This window comes from Pagrus pagrus (genome assembly GCF_965226575.1).
Source record: "Pagrus pagrus genome assembly, chromosome: 17".
Lineage (NCBI taxonomy): Eukaryota > Metazoa > Chordata > Actinopteri > Spariformes > Sparidae > Pagrus > Pagrus pagrus.
Window position 1 is genome coordinate 20,029,275 of NC_140201.1, and position 26,043 is coordinate 20,055,317.

General features: G+C 42.3%; 1 protein-coding gene across 4 annotated transcripts in view; it reads left to right on the forward strand.

Moving 5' to 3' along the window:
* trit1 (tRNA isopentenyltransferase 1) overlaps positions 1-26,043 on the forward strand; it is a 41,920-nt gene that overhangs the window by 4,437 nt on the left and 11,440 nt on the right. For 3 of the 4 annotated variants that reach the window (XM_084380395.1, XM_084380398.1, XM_084380397.1), the window contains 7 exons: positions 13,010-13,150; positions 16,551-16,649; positions 17,024-17,181; positions 19,060-19,202; positions 19,378-19,489; positions 23,786-23,898; positions 24,047-24,124. In XM_084380395.1, the coding sequence (XP_084236521.1) occupies positions 13,010-13,150; positions 16,551-16,649; positions 17,024-17,181; positions 19,060-19,202; positions 19,378-19,489; positions 23,786-23,898; positions 24,047-24,124 (844 nt within the window). The remainder of the gene's footprint in view (positions 1-13,009; positions 13,151-16,550; positions 16,650-17,023; positions 17,182-19,059; positions 19,203-19,377; positions 19,490-23,785; positions 23,899-24,046; positions 24,125-26,043) is intronic. The other variant, XM_084380396.1, reaches the window with a different exon arrangement.

Genomic DNA, 26,043 nt, shown 5'->3' on the forward strand with positions numbered 1-26,043 from the left:
TATACCTATATAAGTGGTCTCCCTGGGGATCTTGTGAGTGTGAGAAGTCTTAAATTAGCCAGTCATTAGCCAGGTCCTTTTATTTAACACAGTTAGAGGTTACTGTGCACCGTATTCACAATTAGATGAATCCAGAACTGAGTTAGTAGTACAGTACAGTATATGCTTTGCTATGTTTAACTCAACTCTTTTGTTCTTTTTTTACTTCATTTCCCCCAGGTTCCCTTTCAAGTTTAAGTTTTTAAAGGAGATATGTTATGTTCATACTTGTATTTTGAGTTACTACTAGAATATGTTTACATGCTTTAATGTTCAAAAAAACGCATCAGTTTGCTCATACTGTCCAGAGCTGCAGCACTGTATTCCCCCTCTGTCTGAAACTCTCTATTTTAGCTCCTGTCTCTTTAACGCCCCCCTCCTTAATACCCAGTCTCCTCTAATTGGTCAGATCACACACGCCTGAGCCAGCACAGCTAACAACAACAGAGCAGCTTTGCTAAATCAATTCTTATGTGCCAAACTTGCTACGGGGCAGGAATTCTGCAAATGTGTGACTGGTGTGACTTAGTGTGATGTCACAAAGTCATGGAATTAAAGGCGGGACTTCTGACGAGGCGTTTCAGTAGCAGTGTTTTCTGTGGGAGAGGGGAGCTTCCCTTGGCACGGACTTGGACCTTTTTAACTCTCAGGAACATTTACATGCACAAGGAAATATATAACACACTGAAGGAAACGGAAATATCAGAAAAACAAGTCTCCTTTAAAAGAAATCTGGTATCTTCATTGTGTTTGTTTATCTTGCTGTTAAGCATTAAAGCAGTTATATGTAAGAATTGGCCACCTGTCAAATTAGTACTCTAACAACCTGATCGGTCAGCTGGAACAACTAGAGCGTCTCATCATCTGCGCTCTGATGTTCCCAATCACCTGTTTTTATCAGCGGTCTTTTGTCCTGCTGACTGCAGCTTTTTCTAAAGCAAAGCTCGTTCCCGTGTTGTAATAATCAACCACAGTTGTGGTGAATGTGAGCGGAGCAGAGGAATGAAGGTTAGCAGCATGTAAGTTGTCAGTCAGGCAGTAATGTATAATGAAGGTCACAGCGTGTCAGTTAATAAATGCAGCAGTTTCTCAAGACTTCAGACCAGTCTCCTTTGTTGTTACCCAACTGCTGGAAATTTGAAAGAGGTTACCCATGAAGCCCTGGTTAACAGGTTCACAGGTATTTTACCAAAAGTACTTTGGTGGAAATGAGGCTAAAGACCCCCACTGGACTAGTTATATCCAATATTTAGCATTCTTCTAATAATCAGAATCTTTTTGTTTTTGTCAGATATCCAGTAAATTATTTTAAAAAATGTGTTGCTTTGCCTCTATTACCAAAAAATGTTAATAATACAAGGAGCCTATTAATCTGAATTGGCAAAGTAGTTATGAGTACTATTATAACTATAACGACAAGTCATATTTGCCTCCAAAATGTAGTGTAGAGTGGAAGTATAATGTCCCAAGAAATGGAAATGGAGACAAAATGTTTTGGATGCATGTGCGACCCTGGAGTTATATTATGCAAATGTTTATCAGTTCCATAAATCTGTTATTGTCTCCTTGATTACTAATAATCGTTATCTTCCTTGAAAACCCCTATTGGTCGATCCCTACTATAAAAGTGAGAGCAGATTAAACTTTTAAACCACAGTGGACAACTTGAGAAACACATTTATGTAAGTAATAACACTACGTCAAGGTCAAAAGTTCCTTTTGCGCTGATTGTTTGATATGCACAAGTTGTCGGGTTTAATTGGTTGAATCAGGCTTCTGATGAGCTGTAATGGATAGACATTTGTTAATCAAGTGTCACCTCAGGGGAGAGGACGATTCATCCAGGCTCTGCCTACTGACAACGCACTGCGAGGCATTATTGGTAATAAGAAACATTTGACATGGGCAGTGACAGTAAGCTGATAGAGTGAATGCACTTCAGAGGTGATTCATGTGAGGAGCGCTCAGACTGAAACATTAGACCAGTTTACTCTGAGCTCTGATCATCGTTCAGACGCTGTCTTGTTTATGCTCTGCTGCACATCACATCAGTGAAAGATGCGCTGGGGTTCCCTGTCGCTCTCTTCACATTAAGGATATTGGCTGCTACTGGACCACTGCCAGTGTGCAGACTGTCCATGTTTTCACTCATCGCTTGCTGCACTTTGTAACTGTTACTTAGAGATTTGAACAAGCTGAAAAGAGCTTTCTGAAGTTTTGTGCACTTAAACTGAGGATGTTAAACAGCAGGTGCTTTATGATACAGTACAATGCAGTTCCAATAATGCTGACATGATGCACTGGGACTCTGTATAAGAGTTGAAAGTTTGAGTCTTGCCTTATGTAGTCTACGCTCGTTATTTGGAAATGTTGGGACGCTGTGTAAAATGTAAATTAAAACAGATGGCAATGATTTTCAAATTCTTTCAAACCTATATCCAATTGATGACGGTACAAAGACAAGATTTTTAATGTTCAAACTGATAAACTTCATCGTTTTTCGTGGACACAAGAAGTAGGGGTGCTGAGGGGGCTGCAGCATCCCCAAGACAAGGCCATATAAAAACCATCGATCGATTAAAAAGTGTTATGTGTGATTGGATCTCACTTTCCTGCTCTATAAGCAAATAAACACGTCAATTTTTACACAAAAAATAAATTAATTAATGTCTCACATGTGCCAAATTTACAAGAAGGCCCACATCACTGCGTTTCACCCGGTTGATAAAGTTTCTCCCGTCTCAACATCGCTCAAAATTGAGCGATTTTATAAGGGAGCCTGGGGAATTTGTCTCCCTCTTCATCTCCTCGCTGTTGTTGACTGTATTTGCTGACCTCTGATATGTTGGTGTTCAAGTTTGTCGACTGCTGTAGTGCAAAACTTCTCAAGCTGTTGTTAGTAATTATTAACTCAAAGTTATCCAGGCCATTCAATTTAAGACAAAAAACATTAATGTAGCGCGCCATTTACCATAATGTCATCATGACCGACCTCTCAGCATCCCCAACTGTGACTAACTTCCAGCGTCCCTGTTGTTTCTTGTTATTATACTGTACACTCATCATGAATTTGACTCTTGCAACAAGCAAAGTGAGAAGTGTACAACCAGCACTAAAGTCTTGGATATTTCAGTTTCCCAGGAACACTTGAACACACCAGAAAGGAAGAGTTTTTTTTCCTGCTTTGTTACTTTTACTGAACTTTGACAAATAAAGAGAGATAACGAAAATAAAAATTGAAATGGATGGAAAACAGATGCTGCCTTGAAGGTAGTAAATTAATCTACACTGATCATTAGTAAAGGAAACTGCTGAAATTATGAGTAAACGGGCTAAATCACACTAAACCTCCAGTATGACATCAAAGATTTGAATTACTCAACACAAAGCACATGTTAGGATTGAGAGCAGATTTTCTCATGCTTACTCACAGCCACCTGCTCAACGCATTAACTAACAACACATTGTGACCACAAAATAAATGGTTTCACTGCAGGGTGTTAAAAAACACAAGAGGTATTTGAGTTCGTTTGCAGGCGTGGCTGTGGGGTATCATACTGAAGGGCCATCAGAGGTCCAAAGGGGCAATTTAACAGGTCATGCACATCCATGCACCAGTACTTGAGTTTGTGGGACCATTGGAAGCACTGGTGGCCGCTGACCCTTTGCTTTATGCATGTATGAAAGCAGGAGCGGCCGTGTTCTGTCAAAGACCAAATGAGCAGTGAAAATTGCGACAAAGAAAGACAATTTGTCAGGCTTGCTGTTTTCAGTTGGATGTGAGAAAGGGGCCTGAGCAGCAGGAAAGCTGTCATGTGTCATCTTGGCCCTATAGCCCCCATAAAAATAGAAAGAAGGAGGTCTTTCTTACTAAGAACACCAAGTGCTCATGTGCCTTTTAAGTCGTAAATTTAGAAACACGATGGTCATGTAGCCAACTGATTTGACCGCTGCGAGGGGCATATATTCTTTCAAAGGTTACACTTGTTATTGCCCAGAGGTTTCACTGCACATACACACACATGCACCGACACCAACTGCTTATCTACGCATTAAACACATCCCACACTCACAAACTGTTTCGCTACGTGTTATATCCCTCTAATTCGCTCGCAGTCATTCATTCTCCTCCTTCTCTCTCTCTTTCCATCTCTGTGCACGTATCTCTCTCTCTCTCTCTCTCCCTCCCACTGTCTCTCTATCTGTCTGGTGTGGCTATGACCTGTCTGGGCTTTGACGTATCTGTTTGTATTGTAACTGAGGCGATGCTGCCTCCCACATCCCGATTTATGAAGCATCTTTTTAAAGCAGTCCGAGCCTGTGTTGGAGCCGGCCAAAAAAGAGAGCTGCTTAACTCTTATTTTTGTTGTGTGCCCGTTGTGTGAATTGCAGTCTTCGGGTGTGGTGATGCGGTCACCGCTACAGTGAAAGCAGCGAGGGAGAGGAGGATGGCAGGATGGCGGAGGAGGAGGAGGAGGAGGAAGGGGAGGAGGAGGGGGAACAACGCCATGAATGATTTATTAGTCTGGCATTACTGGGCCATTCCCCACAGAGAGACAGAGAGGAGAGGAAGATGGAGGGATACATTGTTGAAGGCTGGTGCCTTGAGGGGGAAGGAGAGAGGGGGTAAAAAGAGAAAAAAGGCAGATAGGTATTCTCTTGTAAGTGAAGTGTAGGGAAAAGATTCAGAGAGAGGGATACAAATAAGGCAATGCAGCTTACAGTTTGTGTACAGTATAGGGCCACGTCCAGGGGTCACATTAAGGACGAATTGGACTCTCTTCCTCTCTGGACCAGAGTTGACTGATTACAACAGACCTGGCTAATGCTTTTGATTAAAACAATAAACATTTTGGCTTTTTATCTCGTTTTTTTTCTTTTGAAAATAAGCCACTGAACTGTAATTTATGTCATCATGGGATCACTGAAACCAAAACTACTTATGAAATGGAAATTACAGCATAAATAATATTAGGCCTTAGGTGATGAACTGGCTTTTATTATTGAATAATTATAGGGATGCACTAGTCACTGACTCAAACCCTGATACCAGTGATATTTTTTCCCTGAAGTTTAAAACTTGTAAACCTCAGTGGAACTGATTAAAATCATTCTTCTTTGTGTAAGATGACGTGTGGGGATGTTCATACACAAGAACTCTATTTAGGCTTGTTCAGTTTTTAATTATAGCCTGAGGTTTTCGAGATTCTTCACTGCATCATAGACTTAATGGCATTTAAAGTGACAAAATTTGTCTGTGAAATTAATTCACTTCAATGTAATTGCTGCAATCAGTACAGTTAGTCATGAGGAGTACGTAAATCAGTGCAAATGTTTCACAGGCTAACTTGGTAAACTCTGACCCATGAATTTGCGCAGTTGACCAATAGAACGGCGTCTTGACAGTACTGAACTTTAGGCTACCTGAGAGCCGAGTCCAAAATGGAGGAATCTCTATCCACTTGTATATAACCCTGCTAGCGACTGAGCTAAAAAGCTTGGTTCCCTCTTCCATAAAACTCTTAGTTCACTGACATTATGTACAATCAAAAGAGCAAACTGCCAAAAAAAAAAAAAAAAAAAAATGGCATAGCAGGAGTAAATGGGGAAAAAAATGATGCTAAAACTAGCTTGTTCCCAGCTGGCTAGCAAAGTTTGACGAAAGAGCTTGATAGAGTAGCTTAAACCTTACTTTAGCTAACCTTGACAAAACGTCCAGTTTCACAGTAAAGGCATGAAAAAAAAACAACACATTGTTTTGCTAGTGACTTAGCTGAATAGCTTGCTAAACAAACATTTGAGCTTGAGCTTGCACAGCACAGAGTAACTGGAAAAAATGGTGCTAACGTTAGCATGTTCACAACTGGCTAGCGTGATACAGGTTTGAGGAAAAACTTGATAGAGTGAATCTTACATTTGTTGGTAAAGCCTCCAGGTTCACTGTAAAGGCAGGAAAAAATGGCACGTTGTTGTTTTACAGGGCTTATGTGTTAGACTTTCTTGTTTGCGCCCTGAGAATGTCCTGGAGTCTTGTCGTGACAGTGAAGGTCCCAGGAAACCAGCAGAAATTTACAATTTAAGTTAGTGAGTCAGGCCACTAAAGTGTGTTTTACACTTAAGTTTTGATACTTATTGAATCAACAAGATACACAATGCTAATTAGTGAGATTTAAAAGTTCTGGCAGGTGCATTTTGTTGCCTTTGGACAAAGCCTGGCTGGCTGTTGCAGCTACAGTATGCCTGTTTTCAGTCTTTGTGCTAAGCTAACCATCTGCTTGAGGTAGCTTCAATTTTATTGGACAGTAACCAGTGATGTATCTTAGCAATCTTGGCATATTTGGCACACATTTGGGCTTATTTCCCAAAACAAAGATAAAAACTATTGCTTCAAACCTAGTGGAATAGAAAACTGCTTCTGGATCAGTGACACATTGCCATACTCAGTCAACTCAATGTCTGTGCATGGAAACAAACTACAGATACACTGTGCACAGTGGGGCTTCTCTCCTGGGTGCCAGCTGGGGCAGAGTAAACCACAGTGGACCAGAAAAATCAATATTACAGTGCACACCAGGATACGATTGACATCATTATATTAACTATTACTGTAAAAAATTAAATAAAGCTAACTCTTTACATATTTGACATGGTCTTATATTGTCTTATCTGGTCAAAAAGCAACATCTTGTGAGTACGTTAATAAAATACCAACACTGACGAACTGAAACACTGGTGCAACACTTCTCTGAACGGTCTGCTTTATCCCCCTTTATCCTCTCTTGGCTATGTCTGAATCTTATTTTATGTCTCAATGAGTGTTCGTTCTCTCCGTCTCTTTTTTTCCTCCTCACCCCTCTCTGTCTCTCTTGCCCTCGTTCTTTCATTTGGCCATGCTCCCCCTTATTTATGTGGCAGAGGAACAGCTGTCTCGTGCAGGGCGTAAGGTTGGCCAGGCAGGCTGGCTGCAGGCTCTGCAGAGCTCGAACACTGAGCTCATTGTCTCACACACACACACACACACACACATTCCTCGCTCACTCACACACAAGCCACACGGTCACATCCATTCACATCCATTTAAGAAGCGAGACAGGAAGGAGTAGGCAGCTGAACCCACATGAGCCGGGTTTCCATTGAAGTACATCAGCGTGAATTATGGCGCTTGGAATTAGAGGAGCTGAATGTGACGAGCACGTCTCTGAAACATTTCCTCAGCAACTTCCCAGAAAAACCACTTCCGGGAGTTTTTTTCATTGATAAAGAAATTACACAACCAATTAACAGCGCAGCACTTATGGAGAGCGAATATCACAGTTTATTAGACTGATTCATTTCCTTTTAACTTATGATTTGGCTTTAAAATATCTGTCCACCTCACAAGAAAGGTCATGCATGCTTTCCCGTGTACGCTGATAATTAATAGAAAACTGCTGAGTGCTTTTTCTTGTTTGGTCCTCAGATGGCGCGAAATATGACCGAGCATTAGCTGAAACCGCAGATCAACCCTTAAGTTTAATCTACGACTCCCTCCGACCCAAATGAGATAAATTTGGCTTTTTTCGTTATTTGAAATATACTTATAAAAAAATGCTTTCTTAACTCAATCTCCCTTCGTTTACCGTGACGTCCTCTTTCAGTTTCCTCCAGAAGCGGGTGCAAACACGATTAGATATGTTGATTGTTTTTTATCTTCGATTCCTTTACGACTCCGAGCGCCAACACCACCACAATTTGCAGCTCATTTCCACCGCCTCGACTGGAAGTCTTCATCTCTTTCTCATTTTCTCTCTCATTTGCGGCTCCCCTCAAAGCATTTTTCTCTTCATGTCTTCCACTCAAGTTGCTCTTTTCATTTTTTCCTGCTTAACACTCCGGTCCTCTTCCGCCTGTTTTTACTCACGGGTCTCCTTGTCCTCGTTAAGGCGAAATTAAAATCATCACAGTCTGTTTTTGCAAGGTTTCTCGCAAGAGAGCAAATAAATATACGTTGAGGAGTAGTTACATAACGATTAGTTGTTTTTGCTCAGTGGCAGTTAAGAATGGACAGAATGAGAGTGATTGTGAGGAGGAGGAGGACAGATGGAAGAGAGGAAACGTTGCTCCTGCTGGAGAGACAGAACAGTGAGTTTTGGGAGAACCGGTGGGGGGGAGGCTAAGAAAAAGTGTGGAAGTATTGAAAGAGATGAAAGAGTGAACTATTAGTCATGTATCACATGATCTCTCACATGAATAGCAACAGTATTGTACGTCGGTGTGTCTTCAGTTGAGCGCCAGATCACTACTTGTTCCATTTCTCCAAAAAACCATGATGATAAACTTTGAGGATCTGTGACTGCTCCAGAATATGTGCAAGGCATTTTACGGTGGACTGCTTCAGCAACTACATAGAGCGTACAATGGACTTCATCTTTCTCACCCTGAGTCTCCAAAGGTGGCGAAGTCACAATCCGCCCTGTTCTGCCTCTGATTGGTTAGTACTCGTTGCCTTTCTTGAATGAGTTGGTTAGGTTAAGGCATGAGGAATGAGATCAGCCAGGGTTAGGTAGGGCAATATATCCATACTGTATCGTTATTGAGATCTGAGACTATATTGTCTTGGTTAAGTTTGGGCAAGAAAGCTACATAGTTAGGAAAACGTTGTTTGGGTTATGATACTTCAGTCACGAATGTACCTATTTTATGCATGTTACTGCAGTTACATTATGTACTGTATGTGACATAACCTAACTACGTTAGTACGATAAAATATCTCAACATTTACACTGGACACGAACAGCAGTCTCCTGGGTGAAAGTCCTGTCCTTGTTCATCCCTGACCTTCCTCCTATTCGGATTCTTTATACTACTTTGCCTGACTTCCTCCTTCAATACCGTCATGATTACTATGACCACTAGAGGTTGTCACCTTACAAGAAACATCAGTATGGGTCGTAATAACCTGCTTTCACAGTCAACCTGGATGGGTGTTTTTTCTGATGTGGACCCACTTATCATTATGTCCACATTACTGATGATTATCTATCAAAAATCTCTCTGTGTTAATAGTTCGGTCAACAGCTATCCCTACAATATTGTCAGGATATCAATATCGAGGTATTTGGTAAAAAGTGCTGATTTTTTCGCCTCGTTGTTTAGTCGATATATTCTGGATTATGAATTATATAGCAGTGTCTCTGCGTTACCATGATAGCCCTTTTCCTTTTCGAATGACGAATACAGACTACTGCTACCTGGTGGTATGCTTCTAGCAGGCACATAACATACAAGCAAGTTAGCTGAGAGCTAGAGTCTCTGCAGTGTGTTCAAGTGCAACTTTCTGGCCGAGACACAGGTGACCTGATGGGATTACAGTCAGCCTTTGTCACCACTAGAAGGGCGGGTCATGCCTTAACCATCCTGGGAAAGTAACGTCTTGACAGATACTGCTATACCAACCTGTGTACGCCTTTTCAACGGTCAAATCAAATTCTTGCCGAGGTTATGTCCCGCCTGTTTTAAATGTCATAATACGGAAGCTAGATCCTCTTGAAAAGCTGTTTCATCTGGACTTTGTGCTCGGAAAAGAGAAAAAAATAATGTATGTGTGTGTTTTAAAGAGAGCTTTTGTGTTTTCAGCATGTTGGAAACAAAAATCATTATGGGCATGTGGCTGGAAATGAGAGACACATGACCGTTAGTAAGTGTGGCCCTGTCTCTCTCTTTGTATTATACACACTCTCACCAGCCTGATGCCAATGTATATCTCTGAGCATCTCTGTGTTCCTCTCACCATCATTCTGCCATCCATCTGCTACCTATCATTCTGTCTTCACTCTGTACAATTTGTGTGAGAGAGAGCGAGAGCAGTGAAAGCAAAGGAGGGGTGGTGGTGGTGGATAATGTGTGCAAATTTGTCAGGGATCATCCTGTTCTCTGTAACAAGTACACAGCGCTCTTCTGTCTCCTCTTATGTCTTCTTTTTCCTCTCTCTCTCTCTCGTCCTCTCTCTCCGAAAGGCTCTTCTTCTTTTCAGAAAACTCCTTCAAACCTTCACCCTCCTTCATTTGCTCTCCGTCTCCTTCATCTATCTATCCATCCGTCCATGCATCCATGCCTCCCTTGGCTGACAGTGGTGTCGTGCAGAGAAGCCGTGAATAATTTATCAGGCTGGGTTGTTCTTCCCTGCCCTGCTCCCCACTTTTGGCTTGCCGCGGCGCTGAGGAACATTTGGTGAAGTGCACGCAACCCACACACGCACTTTCACTAAGGATACCATCAATAACCTGCACAGCTGTGTTGATTACTGAATGCATGCATGTTTGGTTAAACAGCCTGAAAATGTTGTTGTATAAGAAAGTATAAGATTTCAGACTACTGGGAGATGCTTGGTAACAAAGTTAAGAGGCATTCATGAGGTAGTGCACTGCATGTGCTGCCTTACGGAAATGTCAGCATTAAAAGAAAAACTAAAACTGTAAAATGCAACTGAAATCCAAAAAGTAAATGCTCATTTTAAGGGGGGGTTAGGGTTCACTGTTAGGGTTGGGAAAACTAAGAATAAAAGTGCGATAATACTTGGAGTAATAAGCTTTGGGGGGCTAGGGTTAGGGTTTGGGGGAATGAGAATAAATGTATGATAACCTTGGAGTAATACATCTAGGGGGATTAGGGTTGAGGTTAGGTGAAATTAGCATAGAAATACAAAACCCTTGGAGAAATAAGCTTTCAGGGCACCAAAAATGTACTTTTCACTGAGCTCTTACTGTTGCGATTCCCTTGTGTGTGTCTGACCCTCCCCTCTGTCATCTTCCCACTACTACCCACTTCACTACATCCCAGCTGACCTAACTTCACAAAGATTCTACTCAGTAAAATGCCAGTCTGAAAGGGAAAAAATCTGAACTTACAATGCAACATTTGTCTTTTCACGGAGGGAAAAATAAGCTCACGAGTAGAGCCGGAGTGATTCACTCACCCATTCTTTCGCACTGTAAAAATAAGACTTGTGTGCTCATTTGGCTGTGCTTCAGTCCCAATAGTCGGCTGACTGTTGATGATTAAAGGCTGTATTTTCCTACTCTGAATAACTGAACAATAGACTTCTTCACCAAGCTTTTGTTTTACTCAAATAGAAGATGACTCCAGCCTGAACTTGCAGCCTACTGGTGAAATTGTTTGGGACGTTTTTTGAACCAAAATAGTTTTCATAAAGTTTTCCTGGCAACTTCAGACTGATTTACTTTCACAGCCACACAGACATACTTTGAATGGTTGATGGTAGACTATACACAGATGCTGCGCAGAGGACAGGCCTGTATTTAGAGGTGTATTCACATGATAAATGAGGACAGGCGTGTATATTTTGTCACCAGCAACTTGATTATTGTCCTGGTTAAATGCAAAATGATATGAGGTTTGGATGAAGTTTAGCAGTAGAAATGTTGTATGAGCATGACAAACAATCAATTCTGCTCCTTTCTAGATCACCCAACTACACCAAAGTGATTTGAGGGTATTCTGTCTGTCCTATAAACATGATATGTCAGGAACACCTTGAGAACATTTCTTCAAATTTGGCACAAACCTCCACTTGAACTCAAGGTCAAGGTCACTTTGAGCTCACAAAACACATTTTTGGCCATAACTCAAGAGTTCATAGGCTAATTAGGCATCCTGCGGTAGGCGTATTCCCGGTTTTACACGGTTGTCAGGCAGACACAGATTGCAGTCCTTGCCCCACCGCCATTTTGCTTGTTTAACAATATTTGAATGCAACACTTAGCCAGAGGACGGATGCTGCACTTAACTGCTGCAGGAGTCTACTCTGTGCAGCAGCGCCAGCAGCAGAGTCACAGCACAGAGTTGAAGTAACATTTCACTTGTAAACGTGAAAAATTAGTTGACCAACAAGACGATAGCGGAGGATTTGCTGTCAAACGAAAAGCAACGCACCTATTCGTCAGTATTTCAGATATAAACCCAATGTAAATAGAGAACCTGATAACCTTGATGAGGGAAAAGGAGCTGTAACCTCACTGAGAAGTTGGAGGAGCCTGTCACCTGCAACTCATGTTTCACCAGTACTCTACAGATAGTGAGCGTCTCTTCTTGTGAAAAGCCTGGTGTACCGGGTGTTATCGGTGTTGTCACAAGCTTACTGGTCGGTGGGAAAATTGCTACACCGCAGCAACCCTAAATTGAATTATGACAAATGTCTAATTGGATAATCGATGAAGTGATAGTGATGACGATTTATACCCAAAAGGTAAAAGGTCAGCTTCACTGTGACATTATAATTTTCTGCAGAAACACTTTTCTGGCCATTATTCAACACCATAACTCAGGAACAGAAGGGGAGACTGTGACCATATTTCACATTTGTTCAGATACTAAATTAGTGACACTAATATTGGGTGCCCAGCCTGAAACTGTGTGATTGTATAGATCTTCTGTACTTTCCTCTTCCGTATGTTGGTGCACATAAACTCCAAGAGGAACCATGCCAGAGTTTGATTTCTAAAGTTCTTTGCGTCCTTTAAAAACCTCTCCACTCTTGATTCTGTGTGTGTCTGAGATTGAAAATCACAACAGGCTACTGCATGACACCCGGCTGTCAAATTCCACGAGAGAGCCCCCTCGTCGGGTGATGTAACAGGGGAGGTGTGTATGATCAGTTGCAGGAATGCTCAGAGCCGTTTCATATGCTCAGCGGGCAGCGTTCCTCATTCCTTCACCCATAACGCCCTGCTCTCAGCTTCTGACACTGACAAATACACTCACTCACACCCTCACACCAGCGTGGATTTCAATCTCCTGCGCTATTTGTTTTATTTTGTCCAGAGTTTTATCCTTTCTAGGAAAAGGAACCATTAAACTTCCATTCATTTTGTTTATTTTCATCTCCTCCAAATATGTTGTTGCGGTATTGTAGTTACGCCTGTCTTTAGAACATTTATTAACGGTTCTCATTTTGCTTTCTGTCTCCCTTCAGGTGTACCAGGGCCTCGACATCATTACCAATAAGGTGACAGCTGAGGAGAGCGCCCAGTGCAAACATCACATGATCAGCTTCGTGGACCCGTTAGTTAGCAGCTACACGGTGGTGGACTTCAGGAACAAAGCCCTGGCTCTGATATCCTTTTCTGGAGACGAGTTAACGCAGGGGAACTATATTTTCCTCAACACCTCTCTCCATATATTGCTCTCACCTCTCTCACACCCTCCCTCAGATTATTAAGTACTGACTGCAGGGGAAGAATTCACTCGATCTGACTTCTGCTAATTGGTCTGGAGGTGTGTGCTGAAGTAGAAGAAGCTCTGCTATGTCCTCGTTTTGTCAGCGTGTCTCGCTGCAGATGTTGCACTGAAAATGAGAAGAGAGAGATCACTGGAGACGATATTTATAGAGGAGTCTGTGTCTGTAATGCGTCTCCACACACACACACACACACACACACACACACACACACACACACACACACACACACTCTGGGCAGTCACACCCTCCCGCAGACACCGGCCGTCACACAGATGTGGAGAGAGGAGGCGATAACTAGAGACGGTATTAATAGATCAGGAAGGCATGCACACACACACACTCTCCTCGCACACACACACACTCACCAGTGCGGCGAGGGGATGCGGTAGCTCCAAGAATAGGCTCAGTGCAGCGCGAGCAAGCTGCTGGTGGGAAGAGGGAGAAATGGAAAGAGATGAATACAGATTAGGAGGGATGGAAGCAGCGTGGAGGGTTTTTAAACTGTAAAGCAGGAAAGAGAGACGATGGAGGGAAAAAGAGGAAGGAGGGAGTGTGTGATAGTTGGAGAAGGCTGACGGGCTTGAAAAGTTCAAAGACGCAGGACTTAATGGCGCATCATCAGCCATCAATCCCTCACTCAACATGCCACTCAGATAAGCACCCCTTCATCCAAGCCCCTCTGTTTCTTTTTCTTTTATTGCTTTCAATTTTCCAGCCCTCTTTCTGTTTTTCCCTCCCTCAGTTTTCCTCACTGCTTGTCAGCGATCACGCTCGCTCTCTTTCCCACCTCCTGCTCCTTTTCCTCTGCAAGCACACTGATGCAGCCCTCTCTCTGGTGTGTGTGTGTGTGTGTGTGTGTGTGTGTGTGTGTGTGTGTGTGTGTGTGTGTGTGTGTGTGTGTGTGTGAGAGAGGGAGGAGAGGTGAGTGACGATGGCTGATAGGCCTTTATCTTGTTTCAGTGGTTATTTGATTATCCCGAGCAGAGACGGTGGGCAGAGGAGGAGGAGGAGGAGGAAGAGGAAGAGAGAGAGAGAGAGAAGGAAAGGTGCAAGATGAGGGAAGATGCGACAGAAGAGCAGAGAGTGAGAGTGGAATAAGGTGTGGCTCTGTCTGTGTGACCGTGGAGGCTTTTTAAAATTCCAGTATTGATGTCTTTGCTGCAACTGATGATTGTTTTCATTGTTAATTAATTACCAATTATTCAATTACTGCTCTGATCTATCAAATCTGCGGGAAAAAATGTGAAAAATGAACACCACACTGTCCCTGCTTCCCAATTTGAATAGTTTAAATAGCATTTTGGTCCAACTAACAATACATCAAGTTTACCATCATTAAACAGCGATTCTCAGCCTGTGGGTGGAGACCCCTCTAGTGGGTCACAGCACAAATGAAGAGGGGTCACAAGAAGATTAATGGAGGAGCAAAGAACAAAAAACATAGTCCGGCTTCACAAATTTCAATGCTTCTTTTATATGCCTGGTTTTTGGTTCGTGATATACTGGATGAGTTAACCTCTCTACGTCTGGAACGTTTATTCGAATGACATGAGGTGAAAACTCGTGACAAGGCGTCACAGGCAGACAATGCTCTATTTGAAGTGGGCACATGCCAAAAGGGTTGAGAGCCGCTGCCGTAGAGGACAAAGGCAGCACATCTTCACGTGGGAGTTACTTTACTCCAAAAATAACTTGGTTGATAAATCAAGTATCAGAATTGCTGCAGAGCCAATCACTGTCAATCGACGAACCAATCAATCGCCTGATTGCTTTAGCTCCAGTTCACTCAGTGTAATGGTCGGAAGCCCACTTTAAAGGCGTGTGAGTTAATTTTTTTAAATCCGTCTTTTTTGAGTCCGATGGGTTAATTATTCTATCCGTTGCGAAAATTATACATAGAGTCGTCAAGCAGGTGACGATGTGCTTGTGGTCTTCTCACTTCTTGAACAAAGATAAGCAAGACAAGAGGGAAGGAGTGTTTCGCCTGCTGAGCTGCTGAATTTCCCCCGATCGCTCCCAGGTGTATTTCAGGATGTCAGTGCTCCAGTTTGAAGCGCTGCTAGATTTTAGATCCATACATTAAAATGAAGACCATCGCTTTTCTGCCAACCAGTTCATCCTGAACAGCGGCTGTCAAGTAGGGACATGCACACACACACATCACATCACATCACATCACATCACATCATTAATCAAACTGTGCGCTAGTTCCACCTGGACCTGCAGAAAGTCAGACCAGATCATGGTCAACAGCTCTGTGATCATTCTGTTTTTATCACACGTTTCCTTCTCTCGATGGCTCTGAAGAAGTCAGTGTGTAAACATGATTGACACGGCATTAGGTTGTATTTATTTTTACGCGTGAAGCATTTTCCGACAGAATAAAAATAGCCTTGGAGTGTGAAGGCCTGAGGAGTGTATCATCATGTCAGCCACAGTGTACTCAGTCAGTGTAAATGCTGACAAGAAGAAGAAATCCACCAGGAGTCAACACACTGATCTTGGTGCCGCTGTTGTCCTCTTTATAATGTTACAGCCTATTATTAACTGTTAAGTGATATTGTTCTTGTTTTCACCATTCTGTTGGGGCTGTTCTTTAATGGGCCACATGCTGTGTTGATGCATGGACTTAAAAGGGCAGATCTAGCGTGCCGAGGTTTCTTGCTGATTTTTTTATTCCCTGTTTGCCGTTTTGCAGCACTTCTGTCATGAGATAGTTAGATATTCTGAACTCCCTCTGAAGATGTGACTGCAAACCCAATGCACGCTCACATAAACTGGCTTTTTTCCCTATTTATTATCCGGGGAGCTGTAATTTGCAAAACTCTCTCATTCTGTGTGTCTGTTCACTTGAATGTTTGCTGCTATTTGAACACTTAATTTCAACTCCGATCGCTCTTGAAGGCAAAGAGGCCAACAACTCAATTTTCTGTCTCATCTGGATTCTCACTGTATTCTTGAATGTGCTCATAATATACAACCATTCAACAAAAACTGTTTGAGCAGTAAGCATTAATAGCCCGAGGAGTTGAATGCAATTTAGCAAGATGCGACTGGCAGCCTCTCACGGTCACTGATTGAATTAGAGCAGGCTGGAGCTGTTTTTATGCTATTAAGGTGTGAAGTGCCATTAAATGAGCTCAACAGGTCATTTCAGAATGGTTTCCATTTTTGAGCAGTCGTGCAACACTGTCACATTAACAAGTTAAATCAGACTGCAGTTGTTCGTGTTCCTCAAATGTGCTCATCAGTTTCCTCCTTAACATTCTCCAACATAGATGACATGCACAGCAGAGACAAACTGCCAGTCATTGTCGGGGGAACAAACTATTACATTGAGTCTGTGCTGTGGAGGGTCCTGCTCGGTACAGGGGTGAGTGTCGTACATGTAAACTCAAATGCATTTTCTGTCATCCTCTAGGCTTTTCTGACACTGTGTATCTAATTTATTATGTCATTTTTATTTATCTTCACAGTGTTTCACCACAGTGTAGGCCTATGCTGCTTTCCTGAAAAGTGTGACTTAGGTTTAATTTCTCAGTTGCAAAGAAATGACTTTTAAGGGCTGTATCTTAATCTTCATAGTAGAAACATGAATGAAAATGATGTGCATTTCTGCTTTTAGTTTTCTGTTGCATTATTTCTGATCCACAGAAATGATCCTACAGGGTATATTGATATGTTAAGGATTTTAAAAAGGAGTACCTGAAGGCAACTTTAATATAATAAATTAAATGTGTCTCTCAGCAGGAGAACGAGGAGTCAGGGGACGGAGGCGATGGAGCCCCAAACAGGAAGTTGGAGCTGGAGAAACTGGGAGGAGCTGAGTTGCATAAGCGACTGGAGGAGGTGGACCCCAAAATGGCCGCCATGTTGCACCCCAATGACAAACGCAAGATGGCAAGGTGATGCAGCTGGTAATGTGTTTGCTGGTGTTACACTGGATATCTAGTAACTGTTCTGTCACAGTTTTTTGTGATGTATATGTCGAGGAAACGTATTACAAACTGGTCAGTTTTAACTTATTTATCATAACCAACTCACATTAAATTATATTATATTCATTTAGCCAGCACTTTCATCCAAAGACAAAAAAAATAATAAATGTATTCAACAGTGGATACAACCCGAAAACTGCTAATGTGCTAACAGCTAAAAGCTAAATTGCTTCAAGTGCTAAATTTACAATAATAGGAGATAGAGATTTTTGTTTTTTTACTTCTGCCAGCAAATTATATTAAAACAGCATAAGCATATCTAGGAAAAGTCGGCTACTTGTATTAATCACACATATCCAATTTTTGTTATTGTGAGCTTAAGAACGGCTAATTAGCCTATCTCGCTACAGTTATTCTTCTGTGTTAGCCATGTTTTGTGCAGCTAATTTGTTGTTTTTGCTAGCTAGTTAGATAGCTAATGGCAAAATAAACACCAGCAACATTGGTGAAAAATGTGACTGTGAATAGTTCCAGCCCATTTAAATACTTTTTTGTGCCTTGTTAACAACAAATAGTCCAAGAGTTAGCTGCTAGCTAGCTGGCTGTTGGTAAGTTGATGTCTTGTGGTCAGTTCTTGTTCTGGGTTTTTTTTTTTTTTCTGCTGCATGATGTGAATTCATTTTACACTACAGCACAATCCTGTACTTCTTGAATTTACTGTATACTGCAGTTCTGTTTGGATTTGTAAAAATGTTTGTTTCTTACAACGTCCAAACACACCCAAACCAAAGTGTTCAGTTACATTAAGACCAGATGCTTAATTTAAAACTGAAGCTAATCTCACCAAAATAAAAACTGATGCACAATGGTTCTATTGTTTTGATATGAAACTTTTGACTTTGTCCAAATTAAATTGCATTTGAAACGTAAGGCTGGACAATCTTAAGGTTTTAGTACTGCCATATGTGTTTTATGCAGCACCTCAAGCGTCTTTATAAGTAAAGACTGGAAAAAATGCTCTGTTCACCTCCGGGATAATAAGAATATGTTTATGTGTATAATGTTTGTGGGTGTGTCTTTTAACGTGTTGGTGGCTCACAATGATTTTGATTTTTCTCATGTTTTGTATGAGGTCCTGAAAGGCTCTTACTCTGTCTCAGACTGACAGTCACAGTATATGGCCTCCACCCAATCTATGCTGACAGCACCAGTGTCTGTTTACACACACACACACACGCACACACACAGCTTGATGAGTAGCAGTCAGTGCACTCTGGTCTTTTGTGTGAGCAGGTTAGGTTACTCTGTTCTTCTGGATGACAGAAGACGACAGGAATCATATTTTCCTCATAACCTCAGAGTGCAGCGAGGCATGGCTAAAGAATCCGGCTTGGATTGAATCTCAACATCAACAACACAAGTGTGTTTAACCCAGTCTGAAACGGCTTTCTATCTTGTTTCATTGTGGTTTGTATTTCTCATTGTTTAATCATTGTTTTTTTTTACTCCCGTCTTGTCTACTGAATTTATTGTTGCTGCTGTGGTAATCATTTAGACTACACCCAAACACTAACTAAATTTATGCCTCAGAAGGGGGGCTGGAGATTTTCATTTCCATTGGATTTAACGGATGAGTGGATGGTTGACTCATCTAATCTCAGTTTACCCTCCGAGGCCTGACATACAGGGAATGGGATGTATAACTCATTGTATACTGGAGATCATAGGAACTGGAATCAAACTAAAAAAATATCGGAGAAATATTTGTTTGGTTGTCTCCACAGAGTCCCAGTGGAAAATGTGTTTTATTTAACCACAGCATATCTGTTTGTGTGTTAACTACAGGAGTCTTCAAATCCACCAGGAGACAGGCGTCCCCCATAGCAGCTGGCTGGAGGAGCAGAGGGGGCAGGAGGGAGGCGGTGGACTGGGGGGGCCGCTGAGATACCCAGACCCCTGCATCTTCTGGCTGCAAGCTGACATGGACGGTAAGGAGGGAGGATTGTGTGGAGTTTCATTTTACTGTTATTGCTATTTATCAAAACAACAGAAATGGACATGTTGATATGGGAGCTTCAGTGCAGCATGAAATAACTGTTTACGTGCGTCTGTCTTATTTTGCTGCTACACTTGTTATATTTCTCCCTCTGTGCTCCCATCCAGCTCTCGACACGCGGTTGGATGCCCGTGTAGATGAGATGCTGTCTGCTGGACTGATAGAGGAGCTCAGAGACTTCCATGTCCGCTACAATCAGCAGAAAGTCCAGGATGACAGGTAGTTTATCAGCAGCAAAACATCATCCTGTTCATCATAAATTAATTATCTGTTGTGGTGTACTATGCAGGATTTCCAAAAAAGCAATTATGGACTCGATTTCAAGAGTAATTCCTTTTAATTACCACTTATGGCCCACTGGAAGTGTGTGGTGGTGTGTTTCTCTACAGAGACTCTGCTCTCTGCCTGTATTTTCTTAGTATTTTTCCTGGTTTCCCCAAACAAAGCAAACTGCATTTCTATGGAGCAACCTTTGAGCACTGGTATGTAGCCCCCCCACTAATAACAGCACAAGGCTGGGACTTTATAGAAACGTAGCAACCAGGTTACATCACTGTCTCGTCTCCCTCCTCTGCTTTTGATCTATTATGAATGTATAAGGAGCTACAAGTCTGTTTGACTGAGGGCGGGGCAGGGTGAGGCTACGCAGACACACAGAGCAGAGAGACGATTGTTGGGCAGGAGGAAGTGTGCACTTTGGCTGCATTCACAACAAATCTGGAGGGTTGTGCAGAGGTGTTAATCTGTGCTTCAGAGCATTACCGCTGTGACTCTCCAGCTCACTCGACAACTGTTGCTTTCTCTCTCTGTCTCGACCGTTTAGCTGGGGAGGAGGGGCTTATTTTGAAAACGGCAACTGACAAATCCTACGAAGTATGCCTTTAAGTCAAAAACATGGGGATTTAAGGATCTTGTTTAGCAAAACTTCTGTTGTGCTGTAAGAAGGAGAATCGGGTCTTAAGTGACATGCAGGAATTACTTATAAGTGACGCGTAAGATACTTTGTTAAAAGAGTACTGCATAGATTTAGCATTTCACTTCTGTTACATTGTTGAGGAAGTTGCCTCAGACCATGATATGCACATTCAGGTGTGTTGTGCTAACAGTGGCTAATGTATGTTACATTGAGCCACTGAAGCAGAGATCAGGAAGGGGCTTCACAGGTCTGGTAATCTGGCTTCAATCTGACTCCGCACCCGAAAATTTTTAAAATGTTCAAACTTGATTGACATTGACTGAAGTGACATTTGCACCTAATCTTTCTACTTCTGCTTCTGGGGCTTGATACAACTTTTTATACAACATATTTTTACTGCAAAATCCACAGAGTGAGATAATGAACCTGTTTTGTGGGCCAAAAGTGTATGTCATACTTGGCTTTGGCCCTGCCGTCTTTGCTATAGAGCATTACGAGTTAGTCTGAGGGTTCAGTGTCCGTACAACAAGTCCAACATTACATTCTCATCCTTCTATCTAAAATAATGATCCAGACAATCAGTCTGGACCCAGACTTTAACTCCTTTCTTTAATATAACCAGGAGTGAAGTGAACTCGGTCAAGCAGCCATCCAGTTATTTATTCTCCTTCCCCAGTCTGACAGGTCACTCTGTTCTGTACGCTGTCGTTTCCCAAAGGCCTGGGGCCTAATATAGATACATCCCACACTGTTGCGAGTTTAGTTCAGATGGGACTGACATTTCTTTAGGATGTCCAGTGATTATTAATAATTGCAGAGATAAGGCCCTGCTGCAGGACATTACCACTGCCAGGGGAGTCTGGTGATTGGTTCTTATTACCTCAGGCCTGCAGGAATTTTATCCCACACTGAATGGACATCCTGGTGGCCCTGCAACAAATTACTTACAGCGATATGTTGTCTGTTAAAGATGCTGTTCGACGATAACGGTCAAGACTCTGTTCTTGTCTTTCTCACAATGGATAAGTTGTCCCTGGCATTTTGTTAACAATAACCACATGACCAGAAGCACACTAGAGCTACATCACTCTATTAGTGGTATGGATTGACTGTTTCCTGTTCCATGAGCATAATCAGTCCTTTTAAAATAAGGATTTTATGTGTCCTGTATTGTGACATGAAATGTGTATCAACATGTTTGTTGGCTTCACTAATAGCTGAATCAGATACAGTATGTGAACACTGCTGTGGGTGTCTCTTGGCACCAGATATTGATATTGTATGTGTGGCGGGGTGTGGCTGCGGGGAGTTGATGCATTGGTGGAACGGTGCCCAGGAAGCTGCCAATTCCATTCTTCCGTCCCTCCTTTCTTTCATCACCCCATCCCACCTCATCAACCAGCAGCCTCCTCCTCCTCCCTCCATCCTCTCTCTCTCTGTCTCCTTCCATCTCTGCCACTATTGCCCTCTCAGCAATCTGATCACCCGAGCACTTTACCCCCCCCTCCCTCCTCTGTTCGTCTGTCTTTCTCTCCTTTACCCTCGTGTCCCTGGCTGGCTGCTGCGGCCAGACATCAAGGTCAAATCTCTCCCTCCCTTCCTCCCTCTCTTCCTCTCTCCCTCCCTCTCCCTCCATCTCCTCCTCTGACTTTCTTTTTTCTCCCTCCATTGACTCTACGTTTCCTGCACTCTGTCGCTATTCTCAAATTTCTGTCTCTGCCCGTCTGGCCAGATTTATTTTTGTTATTTCCTCTTCTTGTTTCGGTTACAGGTGTAAGTTATGGACCAGAATAGTCATTATTTTTTGTTTATTAGAGTGTTTGTTCGACAATGTGTCACAAAGGAAATTAAATCGCTCTACAAAGAGCCAAAGTTGAGAGCAACAACAGTGAATAATGGGTAAAAAGTAAAAGTAAGTACGACAAAAATATATTGAAACAAGTCTATAAATCTTCTCAGTTCAAAGAAGTGTTGAAAGAATACATCTTCAGTTTGATGACCTGAATGTTATCAGATCTACAAAATCTGCCAACAATTAAGAATAAAATGTGCAGATTATTGTGAACAATGAAGTGTGCTATTTCCTTTTCATAAAGCCCATGGGAACATGGAAGAAGCTCTCCATAACTGTGCTTAAGAGACACATTTTAGATTTTCATTCAAAAAAATAATCTTCCCTCTTCAGACAAACTTTATGTCCATCTAGCGCTCTTCTTGCTTTAAGCGCATGTTATACGAAACTCCCACTGTGATGCCCTCCTGTTTTATGTCCACTATTATTTTCCACCTGGACCATTAACAGCCTAACAGCCTAAAACAAAATCCTTCAAATATTTGTCATTCTTCTTGGCAGCTAAGCTTGACTTTTTTTTTTTTATGTATCATTATGAAGTAAAAGCTGATTGCACATTGTAATGGTTCCAGAGTAATGACACCATCAGCGTTTAGATCGGCTCGTCATGAACCTCACTTTCACTATACAAATTTTGTCTGCAGCCGGGCCAACAAAATCCAGTCAGGCTGGCAGCCTGGCACCATTTCTATCTGCCTTCATGTCTCAGTTATAAACTTAATGAATGGATAAACTAGCATTTCTTCCTGTGTTGTTGGTAGTTGCTACTCTGAGGAAAAAGGAAGCGATCCAGCTGTGAACAACAATGATACCACTTTGAAATGCCAAGGGGGCGGAAGTTGACTGTTTTCATTGACAACATATGTGAATGAGGAATATAAAGATAAACGTGGAAAATTAAGGCGTCTGGAGGATTTCTAACAATTGTTGGTACACATCTCAGGCCCACCTTAGGTATAAATTATGAGTACAGATATTTTTGTGAAATAAGCAGATACAGATCGTTGTTTTGTTTTACATGCTTAATATTTATGTGTGCACAATATCGTCCATTCCACATACTTGACACCACTATATTATATTTAATAGGTGCAGACTTGATTCTTCAACTGCCGAGTCATCTCTGATGATGGGGGAAGCGTTTTTGATAGTGGTAGAAAGAAAAATGCCTCCACAGGTGACCTCTGCTGTTTTTGCAATCACTACTAATTCATAAAAAGGTTCAGGTCATTGAACAATTGTGGAGCTATTACTAAAATCTGAAAAGGAACCACTCGTCTAGAACAGGCAGTAATGCTCAGATTGGGCTGATATGGTCTGACATTGATGGAAACGTTCTGTCTCTACTGTCTGGCGAGGTAACCAGTGGGCCTCAGCCCAAACCTGATGTTACTCCGGTCTGGCTACTGAGTCCCGACACCCATGGGTCCCTCTGCCAGTGCCTTTCAGTTTTTTTAATGTCATTCTGTCACTTTGTACCCCGAAGGGCCTCCCATCTGCTCAGACTGATATTCTTTGTTCGGGGAGGGAAGGAGAGATAGAGGAGGAGGAAGAGAAGGTGAAATGAGTCACCACCGGGTGTCTAGAAATGTCAAGTTGGAGACGGAAAGTTTTTTTTCAGACTTATTGATGGATAATGTTTCATTCTCTCCTCTCCTCTCCTCTCCTCTCCTCTCCTCTCCTCTCCTCTCCTCTCCTCTCCTCTCCTCTCCTCTCCTCCTCCTCCTCCTCCTCCTCCTCCCTCCAGTCAGGACTATCAACATGGGATTTTCCAGTCGATCGGTTTTAAGGAGTTTCATGACTACCTGACCGTTCCTGAAAGCAGCACCCAGCAAGAGAGAGACACACTACGAGACAAAGGTCAGAGAAATACCTGATCAAAGTCACAGAGATGGATTTGGATCCATCAGTTGGTGGACTGGTTGACTTATCAACCAGAAGAATCTATTTAAAGATTTTCCTGCCGCTTGCTCTTCATCTTTAACAGCCTCCTTTTAACTCTGCGCAGGTATAGAAGCTTTGAAGATGGCGACGAGGCGTTACGCCCGCAAACAGAATAAATGGGTCCGAAACCGCTTTCTTAAGCGTGAGTAGCCTTCACCCACCTCATCCAGAATGTTTGTGTGTGTGTGCATGTGTGTTTGTCCTCTCCAGTCCAGTTCCTTAGCAATCAGCACTCTCTTTAACAAGATGAGATTCATGCAGTCCATTAGACACACAATAAGCCTCTCAGACACCGTATTGTGTTCCAGGGTACAGAGTGTAGTGATTGTGTGGGTGTGTGTGTTTGTGTTCATGTTCATCAGTCTGTGTGCGCAGCAGGACTGTGGCGATGTCACTTTCAAAACTATAATTACATGAGGTGTTTTTTTTTCTGTTTGTTTACTAACAAATAAGAACATCACAGGAAAAAAAGAATAAAAATATCACGATGATCTGTGTTTCGTCAGCATCAAGAATCTCTTAGTGTAGTGGCCAGGACTGGGGATTTGAGGACTAGTTAGATGCAGGGATTGACACCACTCTCATGTCTGTATGCTAAATGTGAAGCTACAGCCAGGAGACAGCTAGGCTAGCTTAGCATAAAGACTGTCTAAAGGTAACAAAATCTGCTTACATGCATCTAAAAGAAAGAAATGAATACTTTATATCTTGTTTGTTTACGGCGAGCAAAACAAGAGCAGCATAATGCCGCCCCGATGTGTCATTTTTAGATAGCATGATGAGTGTGACTTTTAACAGAACAGTGTTGGCGTCTAAGGACTCCACGACCTCGTTGTTTTCCCTATTTGCATACATTTTCAGCTGCCGTTCTTCTTTGAGTTAGCTGCTAACTGCTGCTAGATGCTTTTTAAAGCTGCAATATGTAAGAATTGGCCTTTTGTTGAGTTCATACTCACAACATATATGGGGCAGCATATCACCAGAGTAACAGCCACCTCCTGCCAACTGTAGCTGCCTTTAGCTAGTTAGCTCAATTAGCCGTGCAGCTAGCGGTCCGGGCTGGGAGCTCAGAGCATCGGGAAGTGTTGGTGGCTATAGCGCTAGCACAGGAGCTTTAAACCTAGATGGGACAGGGCGAGCTGGTTAGCGTGCTAAACATTACAACACAATACATAGAGGTTAAAAAAGTAGAAACTGTTATTCCTCCACATTCTGTTCATAATTTGGGGAAGACTTGAATGTTTTCAACCAAAATTCTTACATTTTGCACCTTTAAATCTCCTGTTGGTAGGTCGGGCACATGACACATTGTCAAAACGTCACACCCCTGTCCAGCCCTGCTGGCTGAATCTTTTTACGCAGACGTCGATTTGGGTGTTTTACGACCTCCACTGCTGACTCAAGGGCAAAACAACAATAATCCTGAGGTCTATCTTTGTACTTTTTTATAGAGAACGGCAAGGGGGAATAAAAGCGCCACAGTCCTGTAAATGTATAAGGAGCTTAAGATGACCCTCTCCTGGCTGAAGCTTTATATTTACTTTACATATATGAATGTTATATGAGAATTGCGGCAACCTTCTTCTCATTAGTTTGCAACGAGAACTTCTACTCTCTCAACGGCAGGTCAGTTTGTAAACATCACCGTGTTCAAACTGTGGAAATCATCAAATTAATTTATCCACTGGCACCAAATTGGATTTGATTTTATGCAGCGTGTGTGAGCTGCTGTGACGTGATAGAGGGGATAATGTTTCCATCCCCAGCATACACCTGCAGCTAAGACCCTTAAATGCTTTTTTCCCAGCACTAAATCTCCTGTGGCAGCAAATGCATATATACGTGAAGCACGCTGCAGAATGGATGAATGTACCCACCACAGCCAAAACAAACCAGCGTCTGGCAGGTGCTGATTTCCCACCCTGGTCGCAACCCCTGGCAGCCAGACATGTTGTAATACACATATAGAGGCGGAGTGTGTTTCTCTGTCCCAAAATGGAAACCTGGCCTCTGCGTCCCACCAGCAGCATGTCCTGTAGTAACCCAGCCACCTAATCCTGT